Here is a 21332-nt window from a genome sequence, read left to right as displayed (position 1 = left end):
TACGAGAGAGGCTTTGATGCGAAGATGAAACTTCGTATCTTATCAGCCAGGCTGCGTTTTCGGTATTGGCATATGCTTAGTCGTTCTTCACTTCACGTACACATTCTTTACAGTAGATAAATGATTAATCAACCTAACCATCTCGAAAGAAACTGATGCAGTCTTTTGCGATACGCGCCCAACCGCGATTTGCTATCTAGTAACCACTTGGTACTAAACTATTAGCCCACTCTTCCACATCCGAGAACTGATCCTCAACGTCGTCAGGTATGCCATTTCCATTGGCATCCGCCCACTGCTTTCCACCGTCGATAGTTCCAGGCCCAGCCATGGGGCTAGCATTCTCGTCACTAATCAGCTCACCCGTCTTCCCGTAGCTCTTCAATTCCTCAATGAGTCGCGTGTCAACAGCATCGCGCACTTTACTCGCACCGACAGAACTTTCGGCGAGCTTCAGCGCATCTTCCGCCGATAGGGTCTTTTCGGGCGCTGGGAAGGGAAACTTGGTTGTCTGGATAGCCATCCCTCCATAGTTGCTGGAGGACACACCTAGCTCCGTTCCGTCCAACGTGCCATCGCGGTTAGAGTCATAGAAGTTGCCTTCAACGTAGCCCTTGAAGTTCTCATTCCCGCGCGTAAACGCCGTGACGCTGGTACTGGGGCCGCTGATGAAATAATTCCCAACGATATTCGCCTCGCTTGCTGCACTCGAATCTCCAGCGATGTATCCTCCACCCCCGCCCCAGTTGTAGATCACGTTATTGGTGAAGTCATTGGTACCCTTGACCTTCGGGTTTCTCGTCTTGTTGTCAATGTATAAGTTGCGAAACAGACTGATACCTTTCCCGAGATTCGTTTGCATCAACCCGCCACACGAGTGTGTTTGCAGACCCTGCCCGATGATACTGTTTTGAATGGTGATGTTGCCGACGTCGTTGCCGGAGATCGAAAAAGTCTCGTCGCGACCCCAGGAGACGGAGACGTGGTCGAAAATCATGTTGCTCCCCTCTGCGATCGTTATACCGTCTTTTCCGCTAGCTCCTCCTTTTCCCATTCTGATGCGCAAATACCGGACGATTGCATCGTCGGCGTTGCTGAAACTCCACCCATTTCCGTAAACTGTGATACCATCGCCTGGTGCTGTTTGCCCAAGGATAGACACGCGTTTGGCCACGACCATGCGCTCTTTAATCTTGATCAACCCACCTAGCGAGAACACGACTGTGCGGTCGCTCTGGGAAACGCCCTCGCGGAGAGACCCTTCACCGCTATCATTGAGGTTTGTAACAACATAGACAGTGCCACCACGACCGCCGACAGCGTTTCGCCCAAAGCCTTCTGCGCCCGGGAAAGCGAGGGCGGCGACGGAGGATATTAGCAGGGGCAGAACAGTGCAGAAGATCATCTTCAAGGCGAAGAAAACGGGGTAGGAAGAATGTCGGAGACTGAAGGAAAAGAGATGTAATATGAAAGCTCCACGCGGCATGCGCAGAGGCGGCGAGATCAGCTAGCTAGTTCGTAGCGCGTTGCTGGTGAATGACACCTTGGATTACTCTCTTCATTTACCCCAGACGTTGTGATCGACAGGGTACCTAAAAGATAGTCCGCCAATCACAGCGGGGATGTGTTCGGACGGTAGGAAAGCATGGCACACAGCAAGAACCAATGAGTGCAGGTCTTGTGATGTGGAATCGTTGAATGCGCAGCTCGTACGGGCACGTACTTCGGGTTCTCGGTGTATTAAGCCCCATGGGTATATTTCTGCTTTCCCTAGTAAATGCTAGACCCGGTTTTGACACTTTCGGTAATTATTCCAACTTCGGCAAGTTCAGCAACCAAATCCATGAGCATGTGGTCGTAACCTGCCGCAGCTACCATACCAATGGTAACGGGGAGCGTTTCGTTTCTCTCAGTAACCCTGCTGACATACGTCCTGCAATGGTAGAGGTACGAAGTCAGTATATGTCTTAAATGCACTTCGTACAGTCAAGCTTACCTTGCGCCAATCGGTATTGTGTAGTCGGGTAGCGCAGCCAGAACTGACATCTGGTTGCCGGGTAATCCAGCAGCAAATATACCACCTGGAGCGGCTGTATAGATGTCGCGGTAGTCTTCCGTACCGGCGCCCATAGGATACAGCACCAACGTTGACTCGCATGATGGCGTCAACGTCTCTCGAAACCATGTCTGGAAGGTGTGCGTGCGCTCCATAGCAATGGTATAGCTAGAGGTCGGCAAGGTCGCGGCCCGATTCCATCGCGCTCGTGTTTGCGGGTTCCAGTAGGGCGCTTTGCCAAACTTGGCAATATACTGCTCCCTGGAAGGTAGACCAAGGTCGCGGTACTGATCCACGTTGGTAATGTTGGAGTATGTAGAGCCGAGATAGGATGCTATGCCTTCAGAGATGTTCGCGTATGCATTGAAACTGGCGTTAGCGTTGAACGTTGTCAAATTGGCGTCAAGAAAAGTAGCTAGCTGTGAGATGAACGAATCAAATATAGGCATACTCGTGCTGTTGACTGTAGGCCAAAACAGATCAGGCAAGATGATGCGCTTAGGGTAGGATGTGTATTCCTTGGCTGGGTACCATTTCCTATGCACTGCTTGGAGGAGCTTCGCCGACCTAGCCAGTACGCCCGGCGTATCAAATATTGCTGAGATGGGCAAGATTCCCTTCAGTGGCAGTGAGGCGTTGGTGATACGCATGCCAAACAGGCCGTTTGCCATGGCCGGTAAGCGAACAGAGCCTCCAGTATCGGAGGCAGTTGCAATATCCATCCAGTCATACGATGCAAGTCCAGCTCCAGAACCGGCTGATGAACCCTGGGGATGCTGGTAACCGTCTCCTCTAGGGTTGAAGGGTGCCAGCTGATCCACGTAGTCGGCTGTTGGTCGTTCCCCAAGCGCAAACTGGGTAGTCTTTGTCTTTCCAATCACCACCGCACCCATGTCGATAAGCTTTTGTAAAGCTGCCGCGCTCTCGGGAGCAGGATCGACAAGGTCGCGGTAGCCTCTATTCCCACCGCTCGTTCGGATACCCTTCAGATCGTAAATATCCTTCACGCCCAGGCGTTTACCCGACAAAGGCTTGTCTTCTGTGGGTGCTGGATAGTATAATCGTGACGGCACTGCGATACTAAGAGCTCCGTAGGCATCTGTCAACGCCAGACCTGTGACAGGAAGGAAAGTCCCATTCTGACCTTCAGTGACCGACTCCACAAAAGCGAAACTGTGATCCCAATACAACCGGTAGACTTTGGTGATAGCCTTTGATGGGTGAAGTAGATATGGGCCGGATGCTACGCCGGCGTCCAACGCAGTGTAGATCATGCTGCACCCGATCGAGCCAAGATATGCATGTGCATTGTCTGAAAGAGTGCTTGAACCGCCAAGCACTAGTGTATGGAGGAATGATTCCGAGTATACATCGTCGTGCGATAGAAATGAGGATATCGTGAACTCCAGTAGCTCCGCGGTGACAATAGGGTCCGAAAAGGTCAGATAAGTGATTGGCAAAGGCTCTGCGTTGGGACTTGACTGGTCGCCAAAGCTAAGCGTCGCTGCGGTAAGATCTGGAGAATAATACGACGTAGAGTTGAGTTGGAAAACCGTACTCGCTCTGACAAGAGCTGCAAGCGATAGGAACAGCGCGGCCTTCATGATGTGCGGCGCGCGGACTTCGTGGGGCAATGCTCATGAGGCAACCTGTCAGCTTTATACCAATGCATCTTCGGCTTGGTATCGTGTTTTCTGGAACGCAAAGTGCGTATGTCCGTTACATGTCTATCGCGTCCTGACGGCGGGTGCAGAAGTGGGAGAGATGGAGGTTAGCGCGACGATGATAATGCAGGCAAGACACTTGGCATGACGTCACGCGTGAGGAACGAGTCAGAATAGGCATCGTAGAGATAACGGTCAAGCAACATCCGCTAATTCACTGACAAATTGCCCGCCTGTAATGATAACACTTGCAGAATACTAAGGGTCGTTGTCTAGCTCACAGCGAATTCAGAACGAAGACTATTGGAGACGTGTCTACAGATGAACGATTGGCATAAAGGACCATCAGTTCGCAGTATCCTCTTAGCCTCTTGAGCGCTCCACGTCGGCTTAGGAAAAAGATAAACACCCTAGAGTCTACATTAAGGTTAGGTTACCTACTTTGCATATTTTAATCTTGATGTAATTTGCAGACCTGGTCGGATTGTTTCTTGCATGCAGTGACTCAACAGAAATAGTGGCCGTCGCGTCATAAGCATCAGATTAGGGATTGGAAGAGATGTGTATGGGTTTCAGAACAACGGTGAGGCACAGTCTCCTGAAGCGTAGACCTGCACCGGAACACGAGAAGCGACGGGAGTAATCGCTGGCCATGATGGGAAGGTGAACAGTTTGGGGCCCTAGAGACAATGGTGGAGTTTTCGAGGCCAGATTCGTGAAAATCAGGAAGGGCAACGCAGGCTTAGTGATGCACATGCTCATCAAGAACGGACACAAGTCTTTGTAATGCAGCTGCCTGAGATCTCCGCAGCCATATCGATGCTGCCTAGTAACGAAACGCCTACGCTATGCTTCTAGCAATGAACTAATGACGTGCGAAGTGTCTTCCGAAGACGACTGGAACTGAAGAACAAAAAGAACGATCGCAGAAGAGGACCCATTGCGTGGATCTATTGCGTCCCGCTGTAAGCAAAGAGCGACCAACTGCCTGGCAAACCCCTAACAGTTTCGCTAGAATGCTCTGGGTCTCTTTTGTGTGGCACGACTTGGAACCGGAGACGCACTTGGTCGTTTCCTTTGTACCAACGCGTCTTCTTCGAGCCCTTCTTCAGTCGTATGTTGCCCGTTGAACTCGCAACCGGGATCATCAATGTCTGCCTGACAGCAGTCCCATTTTATTGACCCGCCCGGTGGCCTGTACCTCTTCCCAGAATGAGAAACGCAGGGCGCATTCACGTCCACTATCTGTTCGTGACACACTGTGCAGGTCTTTATCAAAGGCGCAGGCTGTTTGTTGATGCTCGCTGACCGTGGCGTGTCTCTGGCCAACAGCCTTGGAGTCTGGTTGACAGAGGATGATTGGCCTGAGGGTTTCCGGACTGGCGTGCGTAACGTGGTTGAGCGTGGATAGGCTCCAGGAAGGTGCATGTCGCCGTCTGAACTTGACTGTGAGCGCTCACGTGGCTCCCGCTTCACTCGTGATGCGAACTCAGAACCATGAGGCCGTGATGTAGCTCGACTTCCGCTGATCTCGCGGGATTGTGCAGGCAAGCTGTTGTGACTTGGGGTCGGAACTGTAGGCTTCACGAGGTTTCTTTTCGCCGCCTCATAGAGTTCGTCGCTATCATCCTCATCTTGAATCTTGACCTTGGGCTGATGCGACTGCATCCGTTGCTGGCTGATCAGGCTCTGGGCGGATGCAGAGTGAGGCGCAAGTCCACGGACGAGGGCGCCGGAAAAGGCCGGTGACATTTGGCAAAGGTCGAGCAACACCTTTTGCACAGCGCGCGGGTCGGCTGTCTCGATGATCTGTTTGATATGCTCAGGGTGGATAGGGCGCGCCTGCTGTGGCCCTACAGGGTTTCGCGCGGAAGCCATCGGATGCCTAGCTTCCATCCCGACATTTGCCATACCGTAGGGGCGTGGCTCGGGCTTGAGGTACATTTGAACTAGTCTTTGGGGCGGCCTTGGCTGTGGCCGCTGTTGTGGTCGTTGCTGGGGCATGTCTTCCGGCTCTGGTGAGGAACCTGTGAGGTCGATTGTTTGGCAGCTATTGCCAGTTGTGTGTGATGGAGCCATTGCGAGGGAAAGAATGACCAGATACTGATAACCAAGAGCACCCAAAGTGAATAACTGATGTCAAAGCGCGGTCTGCGGAAGATTGGTCTCAGCGTCGCACAATGAATGAATTGCTGGGCTTGGAACGTGTGGATCCCGGGCCTCTTAGCGCGACACCAGCTCACGTGATCAACGCACGGCCCTGCGCAGGATCCTTCCCCACAAACCTCGACCTGCAAGAAGGAGGCGCGTCCGTCGTGCCCAACAACGCGTCAGCTTCAACACCATCAGTAATGCGATGCGCACGCGGCATCACTTCGGACCTCAATACTGCCTCCGTCAGCCCTCTGTAACACGCTACAATCAACCCAAATCAACGCACGGACGGCAACAAGATTCCCACCAACCGGCGCAATGCACATGCGCAGTCGTTGCGCGATGAGAGATTCACCGTCTGGGGTGCATACATCAATTTTCCGATGGCTTGCTTCGCCCGTTTCGACAGCTTTCATAGCGGGGAAACGACCCCGTAGCTCACTAAGCGGCTGTTCGGAGGTCTAGGTCAGACCCGGGGAGTCCGCCAATATAGTTTGCTTAGCCGGCATGCTGAAGTTATTATATGTATATGCATACTGCGCGCCTTCAGGCTAAGTTCTACATTCACTCACTCTTATACTTTCATTTTCAACTGTCCTACTTTGTCCACAATGCTCCCATCAATCGCTTTCGTGCTCACGCTCGCGGCATCCGCTGTCGCAGCTCCAACGACGCTGGCGCCTCGGGCTGGACGTACAAGTCCTCCTTCTGGATGTCTGGCTGTGGGTGGTAGCGGAAAGTACAAAACTGTTCAGTCCGCCGTTGATGCTTTGAGCGCTTCCAGTACGGCTGCACAATGCATTTTCATCGCGAAGGGTTAGTTCTAGCTGTACCAACTCCATGTGAGACATGTACTGACTTGGTGCTCCCGGTTCTGCAGGCACATACAAGGAGCAAGTCTACATCAAGCCGCTCAAGTCGGCTCTGACGGTTTACGGCGAAACGACAGACACTAGCAGTTACACCGGCAACACCGTGACCATCACCCAGGGCAAAAGTCAAGATGACGCCCCCAACAACGACGAAACTGCTACTCTCCGCGCCTGGACACCAAACCTAAAGGTCTACAACATCAACCTGGTCAACACACGCGGACAGGGCTCGCAAGCTCTCGCCCTTAGTGCTTATGCTGATAAGCAAGGCTACTACGGATGCCAGTTCAAGGGTTACCAAGACACCATCCTCGCCCAGCAGGGTAGCCAGGTCTATGCCAAATCCTACATCGAAGGAGCGACTGATTTCATCTTCGGCCAGAAGGCCATAGCATGGTTTGATGGTTGCTCTCTGGGCGTTCTCACAGCGTCGGTGGGTTACATTACTGCCAACGGTCGCGATTCAGATTCCAATCCCTCATACTATGTCATCAACAACTCGAAGATCGCCGCTGCTCCTGGTAACACGGTGAGCGCGGGTGCTTACTACCTCGGCCGTCCTTGGAGGAATTTCTCTCGAGTTGTGTTCCAGAAGACTAGCATGACTAATGTCATCAATGCCGCGGGATGGAAAGTTTGGAATACCGATGACCCCAGGACTGACAAGGTCACATATGCCGAGTACGCAAACACCGGTGATGGATCCAAGGGTACCAGGGCGTCCTTCTCAAAGAAGCTCTCGGCTGCCGTTAGCCCTTCCACTGTTCTGGGCAGCGACTACAAGAGCTGGGTTGATGCAGCTTACTTTTCCTAGGCCAAAATCTTGTAGAAAGATGCGGGCTAGGTTCGGTAGTACGTGAGAGTTGGTTTTCTTGTACATATATTGGGAACAATAAGTGTCTTCATTTCTATTCATACATTTACTTGCAACTGCACTTGCTTCTCAAAATCTTAAAAACGTGTCGGCAATATTGTGATCGGTATTACATTCGCAGTCTTGTGGCATGCGTGAGAAGATTCTAGCTGAAGTAAGCAAGGCTAGACACGGGCTACCGCCGAATGAGAGACCCACTAGTGGGTCACCGGACCATGGGTTTTTGCTCCGCATTGCTACGGCTTCTGCCCTTCCACTTCAACTTTGCAATCGCGAACATTTCGACAAAAGGTTCGAGATGTCTTATGGCACCATAGCCGACCCACCGCCGTCCGCAGGGCGCTCAAGGGTAAACTTCTTGCCACGCCTGCCATCTGCAGCTTCAGGCTCTGCGCAAGATACGGACGAGGAAGCCAATCCGCCAGGAATATGGAGCAAAATATCGCAGAGTCTGAAGTCATTCTACAGGCAGAATTTCGGTTTATTCTTAGTTTTCTTGGCACAGACATGCGGTTCTGTCGTAAGTTTTGTTTCTTGTGTGCAATGACTGCATGCCGCAGACCATGCACTTACAAATGAGCACTAGATGAACACAGCAGCCAAACTGCTCGCGAATGACCCATCCATCGAGTTTCACGCTTTGCAAATCATCTTCATCCGCATGCTGTGCACGACGATCATCTGCTCGATTTACTCTTGGTACCATGCGGTGCCTGACTTTCCTTTCGGCCAGAAAGGCATCAAAGGGCTGCTCATACTGAGAGGTACTGCAGGATTCGTCGGTCTATTTGGACTGTATTGTAGGTTTGACTCCCTCTGCAATTCTTCACGGCTCACGCCATATAAGATTGTGACCTGCAGGGGTGGGTCACGATAGTGAACTGGAATACAGCTAACAATACCGCCTAGACTCTCTGTCATGGCTTGAATTCTCCGACGCGACAGTAATAACTTTCCTAATCCCAACCATGACAGCCATTGTGTGCTTCCTATGGTTACGCGAGCCATTCACCTGGAAAGAAGCGCTTTGCAGCTTCGTCGCATTCTGCGGCGTTCTCTTCGTCGCGAGACCACCATGGCTATTTCCCGCTTCGCACTCAAGGCCAATAGCCGATGACTCGGACGGGCATGCACCGTTACCATCAACTACCACCGAACAACGCGCTCTGGCAATCCTCATCGCGATTCTAGGCACGCTTGGTGCTTCGACAGCCTACGCAACTATCCGAGTGATCGGCAAGCGCGCCCACTCGCTCATCTCGGTGAATTACTTTTCTCTCATCGCAACGATCGCCTCGTTCGTGCTCATCCTGGTTCACCCTTCGTTACATTTCGTCATGCCCAAAACGCTCGGTCAGTGGGGATTGATCGCCATTATTGGGCTCTTCGGGTTTCTGTTGCAATTTCTCTTGACGGAAGGCCTGCAGAGGGAGAAAGGTGGAAGAGCAACAAACTTGACGTATCTGCAACTTGTCTTCGCGCTTGTTGTCGAGAAGGTGATCTGGGGAACTACGCCGCCTGCTGAGAGCTTGGTGGGAGCCGTGCTTATCATCGGAGCGGCGATTGCGGTCAGTCTGCAGAGGTCGGGTGGGAAGGATGATAAGAAAGCTGAAGTTGTCGAAGAAGAGAGGAGGCTGTTGGAGGATGAGAATTGAGCTAAAGCATATTGGGTACGCGCGAGTGTATTATTATCATGTACATGCATTTGCATGACGTGACCTAAATTCTACCTCCATGCTTCACAACACTAGAACTGGCCTGCTATTGGGTATTCATCACCCGATTGTATTGGGCTTCATTGTCGACCGACGCTGGAAAGTAGTCTTGCGGCTGATGCGGCACCTGTTCTCACACCGATGATGATGATCAGGGCAGAACCACTCGCATGGTGCGTTACGTTGCAGTAGACGTGATCTGATGATAGACCACTCTACTGGCAACACTGGTGCCATAACCGAGACAGATCCGCAGCAGTCTGATCAGCGTCGCCGCTGTACCTATACCAAGCGTCAGCTTCTACTGACAGGCTCATGACTCATTGCGCTAGATCATGCTTTACACGCAATGTCGAATTTAAACCGCATCACCCTCATCTCTCGAATTGACATCACTGCTCGCTCTTTCTTCGTCTGTTCCTTGTCTCACAATGTGCTCTTCGCTTCCATTCATGCTTATGTCTATGTTGTCGATCTCATGCACAGTCCTCCTTTTGCCCTTTCTCTCAACATGCGACAAACGAAGGCTGTCTGGCAAATTCTGGCCCGAATTGTCGTTTGATGGCTTGACCGATGACATAGCTTTCCTTGCTTTACTGAGAAAGGGCTTGAGGATAGGTGCGTTGACAGCTAAGATTCCGACAAACTATGGCAAACATCAGCAAGGTCCTAGTGGCCTTAAAATTTGAGAGGCTCACTGTTTCGCGGATTGACCAAATGGTGCCAACGTTGATCTGGGAAACGTCTTGAAGACACAGGATGCAGCGGAGCAATGTTGCTGTCATCATGAAAACACCGGTGCATAACCAGACTCCGTACAGAAGCTTCCTTCTCAAAGGTAGTCGGACGTTCCAGAGTAGAGGTAGCGGGATATACAAGATCATGAGATCGGTGCTGGATGATTGTAAGTATGGTACAGAAGTGGACAGGCTCATTTCTAGAGCTACCCACGTTACATTCGTAACGACCAACGCCAGATATTTGGATATGTTGAGCGCGCAGTCATCACCTGGATATGGATATATTTGCCATAGTCGATAGATAGGGTGACAGTGTGTGAGGAACACGATGATAGTAGCGATGTAAGCTACAAGGCAGACTGCCCCAGTAATCTTGACGAGATTATGTTGCTGGAGGTTGAGCCTATTGCTATCAGCGGGGATCAATCTAAATTTGTAAAGTATACATACGTGAGCCTCCTGTAAAAGAACAGCATACAAGCTTTTACTGTGGTAACAGCCTATTAGTATGACCACATGGCCTCGAGTGCTCCGTTACCAAAGCATTTACGTACAGCACCATATCAGGGTCGTATATAGTATCCACCCTGCGAGAAGGTATTTACTACCCACAGTAACACGTTGGCTTTCCTCGGGTGTAAGTTGCAACGCGAGTTCGTTACTCATTCCAGTGATGGAGCCATTCTGGCCGATGAGCTCCAGCATGACAAGTTCAGCGGTGAAGAAGAAGGCGCAGAGTACGGCGAAGTAATCATCTCCATCCCAACGTAGTTGGATCTGCCAGCAGCGCGCTGTAATTCGAAGTATTATAACGACAATACCAATTGCGTATTCGGTCCATGCTTCAGTCGTGAAGGGATTAGACATGCTGGCGAGACAAGCATCGACAGTTGAGGGCCCTCTCGCGCGAGATCAGGGTACGCCGAGCAGCAAGGCCCTTAACATTGAGTATCATTGTAAAAAGGAATGCCCGAAAAAGGAAAGCTATACGATACACGACGAGAGTGGAGGTTTTCAATCGGGCGCAGGTGACCCATGACGGTGCAAAGCGATTGGTGTGGGTGCCTTTTCGGATGAGAAACCCGCCGGGCGCGATAAGTTGCCGCAGTTCCTCGAATGATCATCCTTGTGGTAGTTTGGTGATCTCGGGGTGCTGGCTACCAAGATCGCTGTGAAGATCTAACGGCCCGATTCCTATCGCAACGTCGCGCAATTGGTTGTTGAATTGCTTTTTGACATTTTACGATCTTGTCCGAAGGTAATAAGATGTAGTTGGACACGAGACTGGAAAAGAGCCTGGCTGACATACAGCCTTCAGCCGTACCTGGCGGCCCATGCCTTGGCGGCGCGCGGCACACGCAGATAGGGTTGTGTCACATGTGGATCTTGAACTCGTACCCAGCTTCGCAAATTCCCAGATGAGAGTGCTGCAGAAGCGCATATGCGCAAATACTACGTCACTGTCAGTACAGTGGCTTCTCTGGGCACAAAAGAAAATTGATGCCGGGAGCACATCCAGACTCCAGGTCTAAGGCCTAGCGCGAGGTCCGACCCTTGTCCAGTGCCCCACCTAGACACATGTGAACCGAGGCCCTTGCTGCACAGCGTCCCGTGCCGTTGTACGGGGTTGTACGGGACTGCGAGGAGCGGGCAGACAAGACTTGCCCTTAGCTAAGACTCGATAGACGGTGCCCTGTGGCTTCTCCTCTCATAACACAGCGCCCAGGCACGAGGAGTGCGACGGATCTTTTTCCCACAGATCCGATATAACTTCTCGAATAAGTCTTGAAGATGCCAGAGGACGCAATTCCAGAGCACCATCGCAGGGAGAGAACATGCCCAGTTAGCACGCCGTCCAACTACATTCCGCCGTTCCCTGGATATTGCTCCAGATTCCAGGCTACAATGAATGATCTCGTCATGGCCATGATGGGAGCGCAGTACGACTCTGTTACCGGGAACGACGGCATAGCCGTTACCAAACTTCAGGAGTTCGTGAGTAGAGGGCCACAGTCAAAGCGCCCGTCGTTTTGGGAAACAACCTCCGTAATCGACAAGAGAGGTGCCTATAGCATCGCCGTGATCGCATATTGGCGCAGCGCAGACTTGCACAGCAGCTGGCAGGAGGAATCTGGGTTCGATACTTGGTGGCAGAGTTCAGACAGGGAAAAAGATGGGCATGGGTGGTTCCAGGAGATTCTGTGTCCAACGATGGATCGTTTTGAAACAGTGTTCTCAAACCCTGAGAATCCAGAAGGAGCGGCCAACATGCAAGAGAGGATCTCAGGCGAGTTGGAACAACACGCGTATTGGGGTAGCATGCGGGATCGCTTAGCCGCTGCTCAAGACAACAAGCTCGAGGGCGATAGATGGTGCTCTAAGGATGGCACCGCAAATGGCTCGAGTGATGATGCAGATTCCTCAAAACGCGTCCGTATATCCGGCAGGCCCAATCTGTGCGTGATTCGATCGGGCCAGGATTGGTCCGACACGCTACCAGGAGAGCGCAAACTCTACCTCGATACAATGCATCCGGTGCTCGTCGAGGGGATGAAGTTTCTACGTGATGAAGGGCGCGAGGTTGGATGTTACGCGATGAACTTGTGGGATGTTGTGGATTCAAACTCGTTCGAGGCGAACAGTGAAAGAACGTTCGGTTTGGGCTATTTCGATGACCTGGCGTCGCTTGAATACTGGAGTAAAAGCCACCAGACGCATATCAACATCTTCGGAGGCTTCCTGATGTATGCGAAAAAGTTGAACAATGTATTGTCTCTCCGGCTATTTCATGAGGTTTACGTGCTGGAGCCGGACCAGCAATTCTTCGAGTACATTGGGTGCCACGCCGAGACAGGGATGATGAATGCGCGCCGATCTTGAAACCTGTAGATAGATTGTTCGGAACGATACATTCATTGACAACCTGTGGTCAGCGTTGCAATTGAGGATCGTGAGTATTGAATGAAAGTTGCCATCGCGATTTTGGTACTGAGAGTGAAAGGTTCCCCAGAGATGAAATCCGATAGGGCGTAGCGCTGTTGCCTTATCGCCTTATCGGCGTCGTGACGCGACTTGGTACGCGTCAAGCCTCACTGATATCCATCAACCGAAGGCTACGCACAACGACCCTATCAGCAATACCATCTACAGCAAAAAGGAAAAGCGTCTCATGTGGCGTGGGCAGTTCTGGACGACCGGGACCAGTGAAATGGTGACGCGAACAAGCGATCACGCGGGAACGTACCCCGCGAAACATGATAAGCGGCACGGAGCTTACGCGGGGATATGGCGACGCCATCACTCCCTGGAGGCTGCCTGGCCTTCCATCGCCTTTAGCTGTTCTCGATCTTCTCTTCAGTCCACACGTTCTAGACAGCATTGCTCTCGTCCCTTGAGTGCGCCACTACTCTCAGCGCCATTTGCCGGCTATTGATGTAACCACTATCCGTTCACCTAGGCTCAGCTCCGAGGAGCTGTCGGTGCCTTGGACAGCAGACCTGCGATAGGTATCACGGTATGTTGTACTTGCAATCATGTAATCCTCCATCTCTGACAAGCCACAGAGCTAAGACTCTCAGTCTACCTCCTGCATCCCTTCTCCCTCCGATCCCCCTGACGGCTTCCATCATGACTTGGTGGCGCCGGGACCCGACACTCGCTCCTTTCCAACGCTATGCGCAACGCATCCTCCGCTCCGACGACGCGGCCCTTCGCACGCGGTGCTTCTCGCGCACGCCCTCCAAGTTAGCACAACACGAAGACAACAATGGCAACAAACGTCCATCCGGCATGTCCAACCTGGAATGGTTGCAGCTAGAGCAGTACCAGCAATGGCGAAGGAAACTCATGAATGATCCATACGAGGCCATCTTCGGGGCCAGCAACGAGAGGTTGAGTGGCAAGGGCAACAAAGACTGGGAATGGCTTGCCAATAGCATTCCTAAGTGGATGTTGAGAGAGATGGAGAGCCACGACGATAACGCTTCGCCGCCGAAGCAAGGCAAGAGTAGCAGTATCGATCCGAACTACCCGCGACGGGTCAAGATCGATAGCGAAGAGCGCGATATCCGTAGGGAAAGAGAATCACACTTCTCCCAACCGTCATCCAGGGCAAGACTGCTCCCTGACGACCCGATTGGCATTGAGTCACCCTCTGATCTCAGGAGACCGCGAGAGCAGTCTCATGTTAAGGTTGTTGGCCGCCATTCAGAAGTGTCGACCGAATCTACAACAAGCGCACCTAGTGCCACAGCGCAGGACTACGAACATGAGCAGCCGACGCGACCGAAGAGCACGCAGTCGTTTGAAGATTACATTGCGAAAACCAAAACGGATGCGGCCAAAGAAATCGAACAGTCCAGCACGGCCGCACCCAGTACAGAACCTTCGTTTATCGATCGCTTCCTGACAGAAAAGCCCGAATATGACGACGCGCAACGATACGGCACGGCGGAGACAGGTAGCTGGAGAGAGACCACACTGCAAAGGAGGATACCAAAGGACGTCGTAGCAAAGCCTGATGCCGACTCTGCGCCCATGGCAAAGGCTGGTGACGAGTCGTACATGTCAGCATCCTCAACTGACGGGACCCACGAGCTCTCCTCAGAGCCACGTATGCAGGAAACCCTCGCGTCGCTTCCTCCAAGCTCAGGTCCTCTACGCACGAAGCAACCTTCCGCGCAAGAACACATCCCACCACAGGAGACACCTAGTACACAAGGCAGCGTCACATCTGTGAGGTCAACGTCAAAAATCTTGAGCCAGTTGCCCAAAGACGACTTGGAGTTCTTGAGTGCGGACGAGATTCGTGCAAACATGGCCGCAAGAAGGAGCAAGGTCCTGGACGAAGAACGTAGAAAAGCGGATCGGGCTAGATTGGAGAGCACTTTCGAGAGCACCCCCAAGGCAAAGACCGGTATGGATCCGATGCTTGAGTCCAAGATCATCAATGACCAATACGTTCGTCGAATCGAACGGCAGATGCAGCGGCCAGAGATCTCGTTTGATTCACAAGAATCCAGTGCGCCCAGGACAACTACAAAGATGGACGAAACCCCATATAAAGCAGACGAGAGCCAGTTGGAGTCGAGCGTCGAGCGGATGAAGTCTTGGCTTGAAGAAAGCGGTGCAAGATTCTCTAGTCTTTTCTGGCAAGACCCGACCGAAGAAGCGGATGCGAAGAAAACCCGCTTGTTCTTCGACAAGATCCTGGCACGTATTCGCAAGGGTCGCATGACGATGAAGCAAGTGGTCGAAGACCTGGAGGCAGACATTCCAGCATCTAAACCTCTCTTAAGGCGTATGAAAGCGGATGAGGACCTCCTGGACTCTGCTATCAACACTCTGCGACAACGCTCAGAAATCGGAAAGCTTCGTTCATTGACGCCGAAGAAAGTAAGGGCAATTCAAGAATTGCGTCTCCGGTACCAGAGCACAGACAACGACCTTAATAAGGCATACGCCTTGCTCCAAGATCTCGGCGACTCGGAGGCAACAAAGAACGTCTCACCAGCGTTCAAAAGGCGCCTGAGCATTGCGTCGAAAATTACCCAGAAGAACGCTCACCTTACGCGTTATCTCATCTGGAGTCTACAGGCCCGGCTCGAGGACCCGGAAATTGATCAGAGCATGCTCGCAAACTACAAAGCTGTTGCGAACAGTTTGCTAACTCTTAGAGATACACAGATGGCCCTATCTCGATTGCTGGAACGTGCCATGCTCATTCACGGTGTGGCTCCACATCTCTGGGAGGACATTAAAATCTTTCCCGACACCCCAGCTCTGGAAGTTCCGCAAGACCGTGAGCAGTCATCTCAGACCAAGACGTCTTCCGCTATGAGTGATGCCGACAAAGCCCAGCTTCGTGCCAAGGTAGCTGCTGAAGAACGTCTCGCCCATGAGGTCGATGCACAGAAGTCAGCTATGCGTGGACTCTCAGATGATGGATACGCGCGTATGCCGAAGGCAACACCGAGCAAATCGTTTGAAGAGCGAGGACCCCTTGCACACAGCCTGTTTAGACCGTTCGGACCCGTTTTGGAGAGCTTAGAGAGTGAAACGCCATCTAAGATAGGCGCAACAGAGGCCGACGTGAAGGTGACCCACGAACGTGACGACTACGAACTGGCTGATAACATGCAAAACTCAAACGAGGATAGGTCTGGTCCTGTCGCCACTGATCACGAGCAGCCGGCCTGTCCGGTTAAGGAAAGCAGATTGACTGAAGATCATGACGTGAAGAAGTTTGACATGTTGAAGGAGGATCCTACAATGGACGACGCCTCATATCACGCCAGTGGCACAACTACCGCAGATACCGTGCGCGGAGAAGAAGTCACAGCAATCGATGCAGCCCCAAAAGCTATACAAGAAATCTTTACCGCTGGCCACACTACTCCAACGACCGAACATGCCACTGTAGACCCGAAACCGAGCACTGACGATGCTGTTGGTGAAATACCTCAGTCAGGCGCATCATCGCATTCGCCAGAACCGGGCTCACCAACGATCTATACAATCCTTTTGCACGATCCGCACAGCGGCAAGCTTTCGCTAACCACCTCTACAACAACGGAACCCCACACGGCCCCTCCTATGATACCACTACATGAAGCGCTATCAACTCTCGAAGAGCCCGCTAAGTTCATTCCGTACATCGAGAATGGTCTTGAGATCGTCAAAGCAAACAAGTATTTGCTCGTCTTGCGCGGCGGTCTCAATTCCACAGCGTCTACCAGACCCTTCCAAACGGCCGATCCATCAACCACAATGGAGCAGAACAAGGACGCTGGCATCACAGGAGAAAGAACTTATATCAATCCGATAGATGGAACGGCACGCCTTTCGCCTACCGGCTACGTAGGGCCAGAAGAGAGCGAAGAGCAACTTGAGAAGGATTTCACTGAGCGCAGGCAGGCTGCCGAGCGAGCAGTTAGTAATCAAGAGAGCAGCACAGAACAAGACCGGAGCGGACGAACGACCAAAGATAAGAAGAGGGGCGGTAAAGCAGCGGGTATAGTCAAAACGGCCATCTGGGCCTCGGCACTATGCTACGTGGCCGGTGTGATTGGGGAACTTGCTAGTTAAGACGCCTTTCGCGGCATGGCATCCACTTCACGTGTCGCTCTTTTCAAACGACGTCTGTTCTGGGTTGCTATCATCACTTTTCGATTCAGCGTTAGGTTGGTGTTGGCGTTGGCAGGTCACCACTCCGGTTCAGATTATATACATATGTATATCACCTGCTTCGATACTCTGTTTCTCAATCTTACATATTCTGGAGGACCAAATACTTGCTTGTACCTACCGCTCTAGAGGGCCATACCCTTGAAAGCCCTCACGATGAACGTTACGGCGCCTTCAATGTATTCGGGGCGGATGTAGGTCAAGTGATAGAATTGACAAGACCCAGAGTCGCAGACCTACATTCCGTGGTCAGCTTTGTCTGTTTTCCACCTCTGTACAGCACGATTGGTAGACTCACAGGATCGCCCTTTGCACAAATCTGCAGCACCTTCGCCTTCAGCCCATTGGGGAACTTGTCTCCAATCACGCCCAGCCTCAAATTTGGATCGCCAAACATGACAACCGACTTGATCTTGGGGAATAGAGAATTTGGCAGTCTGTCTACAGCTCGGTGCATGATGCTTGCGCCTTGCGAGTAGCCAACCAGAGAAAAGGTCTGATTGGGGCAGGCGGAAGACTGCGAGGTCAAGCGCTGAACAATGTCATCGACGCCTTGCCGTCCACCAGAAATGATTTGCGAGCTGGCTGGGTACTGAAAGGAATTCAGTTGGCGATGCTATGTTCGAAGCACTACTTGGATATCGTACCTGGACCGGATACCCCTGTACTCCAGACAGTTCCGCTGAAACGTTGCTCACAACAGGGTCACCAACAATGACGCCGTAGGTTGGAAAGCTAGGCTCGCTGGTTCCACGAGCTAAAAACAAGGTCAATGTTGCGGTAGACCTCTGCGGTTATTGAACTGCAGCTTACCAACGAGTATCTCGTAGTCGGAACATCCTCTGGGGACATCGCCAGGAACGATTGGAACCGGCTCCCCGATTTCCACACCGCTATTAGGCAGCTCGGGACATTCCTCTTGGGCAGAAGAGGTGGCAAAGAATGCAAAGGCCAAAAGAGGAATAATAGAAGTGTAGCGCATCTTCGTGGGCAGTGAACTTGATCTGCTCAGGTAGAACTTGTTGTTGCACGCATCTTGGAAGGAGACTATAGTGCCTTATAAGTTCGCCCATCTCGAGCGCTACTTCCATCCCTATCAAACGTCACAGGAAGATACGACAAGGTTGAGTGGCATTGTGTTGTTGAAAGACTGGATGACTGTGGTGGCTGAAATGGGACCTCGGCAACTGTGACATGTTTGACAAGGGTGTCGATGGTGTTGCGATCATCTGCACAAAACATCCTCTTGGCTTTGTGAACCTTTAATCTATTCGATTTTTGTACCGAGGCATGATTGCAGCCAGTTGAAGACCAGGAATGAAGTACCATGGGGAGTTGTGTACGTTTGACAGTAATGTGTGGTAATATCATGCGCGTTACACCAATTGCGTTCTTTCGAGTTGCTCACGGCTACAGATCATCAATCTTAAATACAGTCGTCTTTTGTCTAGGTCGAAAGCAATGACCGTCAGTATGAGGTGAGTACATGCCTGAGGTATCGATATGGCTGTGGTTGCAACCGCAAAGGCTACAGTAAGCAACAGTTCATCGCCGTGGCGGGACGCCTAATCCCGTGGTCCCACGTCTTTCTGCATGGACGGGTGCAAACGACGACAATCCCAACCTAGCTTTCAATCACGGCAAGCCAAGCCCGATCAGACGCAAGGACCTGCGACACAATTCGATGAATCCAACCTTGAAAAGATCTCGTTCGCGTCGAATTGCCGATGCACCCCAGACGATCTAAGAGTCATGCAATCATACACAATAAGTTGCCGAGGTGCGTCGAATGCTCTACGAGCAGCTATTGGTGTTTCCAAAGTCTTCCAAGGTCAGTCCAGAACTACCAGGAGTGAGGTTTAGGACAGGCCCTGTATCTTATCTGCTATCTCACACACCAACTTCTAATCTTAGGCTTTACTTTTCCCCCCAGTGTCTTGGTATAATACTATGATCTTGGCCCTTCGAAGAGAGTCTCCTCAGGCTCTAGCTAATTGGGTGGTGGAGAGGAGTAAGAGCTGCCTCGGCTCAGGCACCAACGTCGGCGAACTGCTCTTGGAATACACCAAGATATTGATGGTGAGACGGGATCATTCACGTAGAGAGGAGAGCGTGGGATGAGAAGGAGGATTGAGCAAATCTTGTGTATAAGTATGAGGCATCTTCACCTCACAATCATCCGGCAAGCTTCAACAACGAGCTCCTTCTGCCTTTCACTCACTCTCGCTCTCTCTGTTCGCCTTCGCCTTCGCTTTTCTACGCCGTAGTCTCTTTACCAAACACATCTTTCGCTCTTACTTTCATCATGATGAACACCATCATCTCCATCCTGGCTTTGGCCATCGCCTCTTCTGCCACGCCTATCGCGCTCCCCAACTCGGGGTCTGCCGTGGTTGCGACACGCCAAATCTTCTTTGACCGCACCAGCTTGACCGAGAATGAGTTCTCCAGCCGGCTCGGTGGCGGATGCAGGGACGTCATCTTTGTTTGGGCTCGAGGATCTACCGAAGCGGGCAACATGGTAAGCTAGCCGAAGTCTGGGTAGTTGTATTTTGGTTTAACTTGAGAAAAAAGGGCTCCATCATCGGTCAGCCACTTGGCGATGAGCTGCGCCGCGAATACGGTGACGACCTGGCTATTGAGGGCGTCGATTATGCAGCGCTGCTTTCCACCAACTATCTGCCCGGTGGCACTGATCTCGTCTCTGAGCGCGAGATGCGCGGCATTCTCGAAGACATCAACAGTCAATGTCCCTCGGCTATCATCGTCTGCGGTGGTTACTCGTACGTACCGGCCTTTCTCCAACTCATCCAGAGACTAACCATGACCACAGTCAAGGCGCAGCAGTTAACCATCGTGCTATTGAGGATCTATCCACCAGTGTCAAGAACCAGATCGCGGGTGTTGTCACCTTTGGCGACACACAGAACCGCCGCGACAACCAGCAAATCCCCAACTTCCCCCGCGACAAGCTCCGAATCTTTTGCGGTGGGCTCGTTCGCGACACGGTTTGTGACGGTAACCTCGCAGGGGCTGTTCTACTTCCTCATCTCAGCTATGGCGATGACGCAGAGGAGGCTGGCGAGTTCTTGATTGGAAAGATCAATGCGGTTCGTGCCGCTAAGGCTTAGAATGTTTTGTGTGGATATCAAGGCCTTCTCCAAAGCTTTTGATTTCCAGTAGAACGTTTCAGGCATAGGGGGTAGAATAGAAGAGTGGAGGAAGTGAATGCAAAATGGGCTGATGCGCATGCATTGAGCTCTTATTGGGTGGAAAGCCGGGGAAGGTTCAGCTCTGCACAACCACTAAGGCAGTGACATATATTTCAGGGCGCGTCGTGTGCCCCGCATCTACTGCTCATCCTCCTTCCTCCAGCCGAAATAAATCGCATGATTGTCCTTGATCTAGCGCGTTGTTCATCTCCACCCGTGATGCGCTGCAAGTGCGGTCATAAAAATGGCGTCAGATTCCAAGTGCAGCCTTGCTGTGAACAGTATTAATACATCTGCTTCGATCAATCCTGAACCAACGAGCGACTCGACGCTAGAAAGTCCTTACAGACCTCTGGGGCCTACTCAGATACGCATCGTGGAGATACTACCCGGCGACTTCGAACAACCCATACAAATAATCCTCAAGACTGTCGATCTGGAAGACAAGCCAGCATACGATGCTCTGTCATACGTTTGGAATCCGACTGATGGCACGATTGATGTCAGCAAAACCCTGCACCCGGCCGTCATAAAGGGAGTCGAGGACTTTCCAATAAAGATCACCGCAAATCTAGACGCCGCTATCCGTTACTTGCGACAGGGCAAGTCCGACCCGTCTGCATTATGGATCGATGCGCTGTGCATCAATCAAGATCGGGCACTAGAGCGGAATCATCAAGTCGGGCTTATGAGTAGGATATACTCTTCAGCGAATAATGTCCTGATCTGGCTCGGACCGCCTAGTCACAACAGCGAATTCGCATTCGAGGCCTTGTTAACTGGGAAACTGGATGAACATAGTATAGACCGATTCATCACTGCTATGGAACTTCTCTTGCGCCGAGATTGGTTTGGAAGAC

The 21332-nt window shown here is 51.8% G+C and overlaps 8 protein-coding genes across 8 annotated transcripts; 4 read left to right on the top strand and 4 right to left on the bottom strand.

Annotated features, from left to right (window-relative positions):
- Nucleotides 1-196: 196 nt before the first annotated feature.
- On the bottom strand, nt 197-1405 carry J4E79_004841 (uncharacterized protein; the record flags this gene model as incomplete). Its single annotated transcript, XM_049353723.1, has 1 exon — nt 197-1405. One exon carries the CDS (start codon nt 1403-1405, stop codon nt 197-199), a length of 1209 nt encoding a protein of 402 aa, XP_049212171.1.
- Nucleotides 1406-1770: 365 nt separating this feature from the next.
- J4E79_004840 (uncharacterized protein) lies at nt 1771-3660 on the bottom strand (the record flags this gene model as incomplete). Its single annotated transcript, XM_049353722.1, has 2 exons — nt 1771-1933; nt 1997-3660. 2 exons carry the CDS (start codon nt 3658-3660, stop codon nt 1771-1773), a joined length of 1827 nt encoding a protein of 608 aa, XP_049212170.1.
- Nucleotides 3661-4961: 1301 nt separating this feature from the next.
- Nucleotides 4962-5799, bottom strand: J4E79_004839 (uncharacterized protein; the record flags this gene model as incomplete). Its single annotated transcript, XM_049353721.1, is given in 3 exon segments — nt 4962-4979; nt 5030-5166; nt 5181-5799. 3 exon segments carry the CDS (start codon nt 5797-5799, stop codon nt 4962-4964), a joined length of 774 nt encoding a protein of 257 aa, XP_049212169.1.
- Nucleotides 5800-6485: 686 nt separating this feature from the next.
- On the top strand, nt 6486-7560 carry J4E79_004838 (uncharacterized protein; the record flags this gene model as incomplete). The annotated part of the gene is made up of 2 exons (XM_049353720.1): nt 6486-6690; nt 6755-7560. 2 exons carry the CDS (start codon nt 6486-6488, stop codon nt 7558-7560), a joined length of 1011 nt encoding a protein of 336 aa, XP_049212168.1.
- Nucleotides 7561-8588: 1028 nt separating this feature from the next.
- On the top strand, nt 8589-9275 carry J4E79_004837 (uncharacterized protein; the record flags this gene model as incomplete). Its single annotated transcript, XM_049353719.1, has 1 exon — nt 8589-9275. One exon carries the CDS (start codon nt 8589-8591, stop codon nt 9273-9275), a length of 687 nt encoding a protein of 228 aa, XP_049212167.1.
- Nucleotides 9276-13702: 4427 nt separating this feature from the next.
- Nucleotides 13703-17161, top strand: J4E79_004836 (uncharacterized protein; the record flags this gene model as incomplete). The annotated part of the gene is made up of 1 exon (XM_049353718.1): nt 13703-17161. The coding sequence occupies one exon, from the start codon at nt 13703-13705 to the stop codon at nt 17159-17161; it is 3459 nt and encodes a 1152-aa protein (XP_049212166.1).
- Nucleotides 17162-17385: 224 nt separating this feature from the next.
- Nucleotides 17386-17717, bottom strand: J4E79_004835 (uncharacterized protein; the record flags this gene model as incomplete). The annotated part of the gene is made up of 2 exons (XM_049353717.1): nt 17386-17496; nt 17559-17717. 2 exons carry the CDS (start codon nt 17715-17717, stop codon nt 17386-17388), a joined length of 270 nt encoding a protein of 89 aa, XP_049212165.1.
- A 1848-nt stretch (nt 17718-19565) lies between these two features.
- J4E79_004834 (uncharacterized protein) lies at nt 19566-20391 on the top strand (the record flags this gene model as incomplete). The annotated part of the gene is made up of 3 exons (XM_049353716.1): nt 19566-19781; nt 19835-20043; nt 20094-20391. The coding sequence occupies 3 exons, from the start codon at nt 19566-19568 to the stop codon at nt 20389-20391; spliced, it is 723 nt and encodes a 240-aa protein (XP_049212164.1).
- Nucleotides 20392-21332: the final 941 nt, after the last annotated feature.

This window comes from Alternaria viburni (assembly GCF_023758015.1).
Source record: "Alternaria viburni strain BMP 2772 chromosome Unknown scaffold_8, whole genome shotgun sequence".
Classification (NCBI taxonomy): Eukaryota; Fungi; Ascomycota; class Dothideomycetes; order Pleosporales; family Pleosporaceae; genus Alternaria; species Alternaria viburni.
This window is presented reverse-complemented; position numbering and strand designations above follow the sequence as displayed.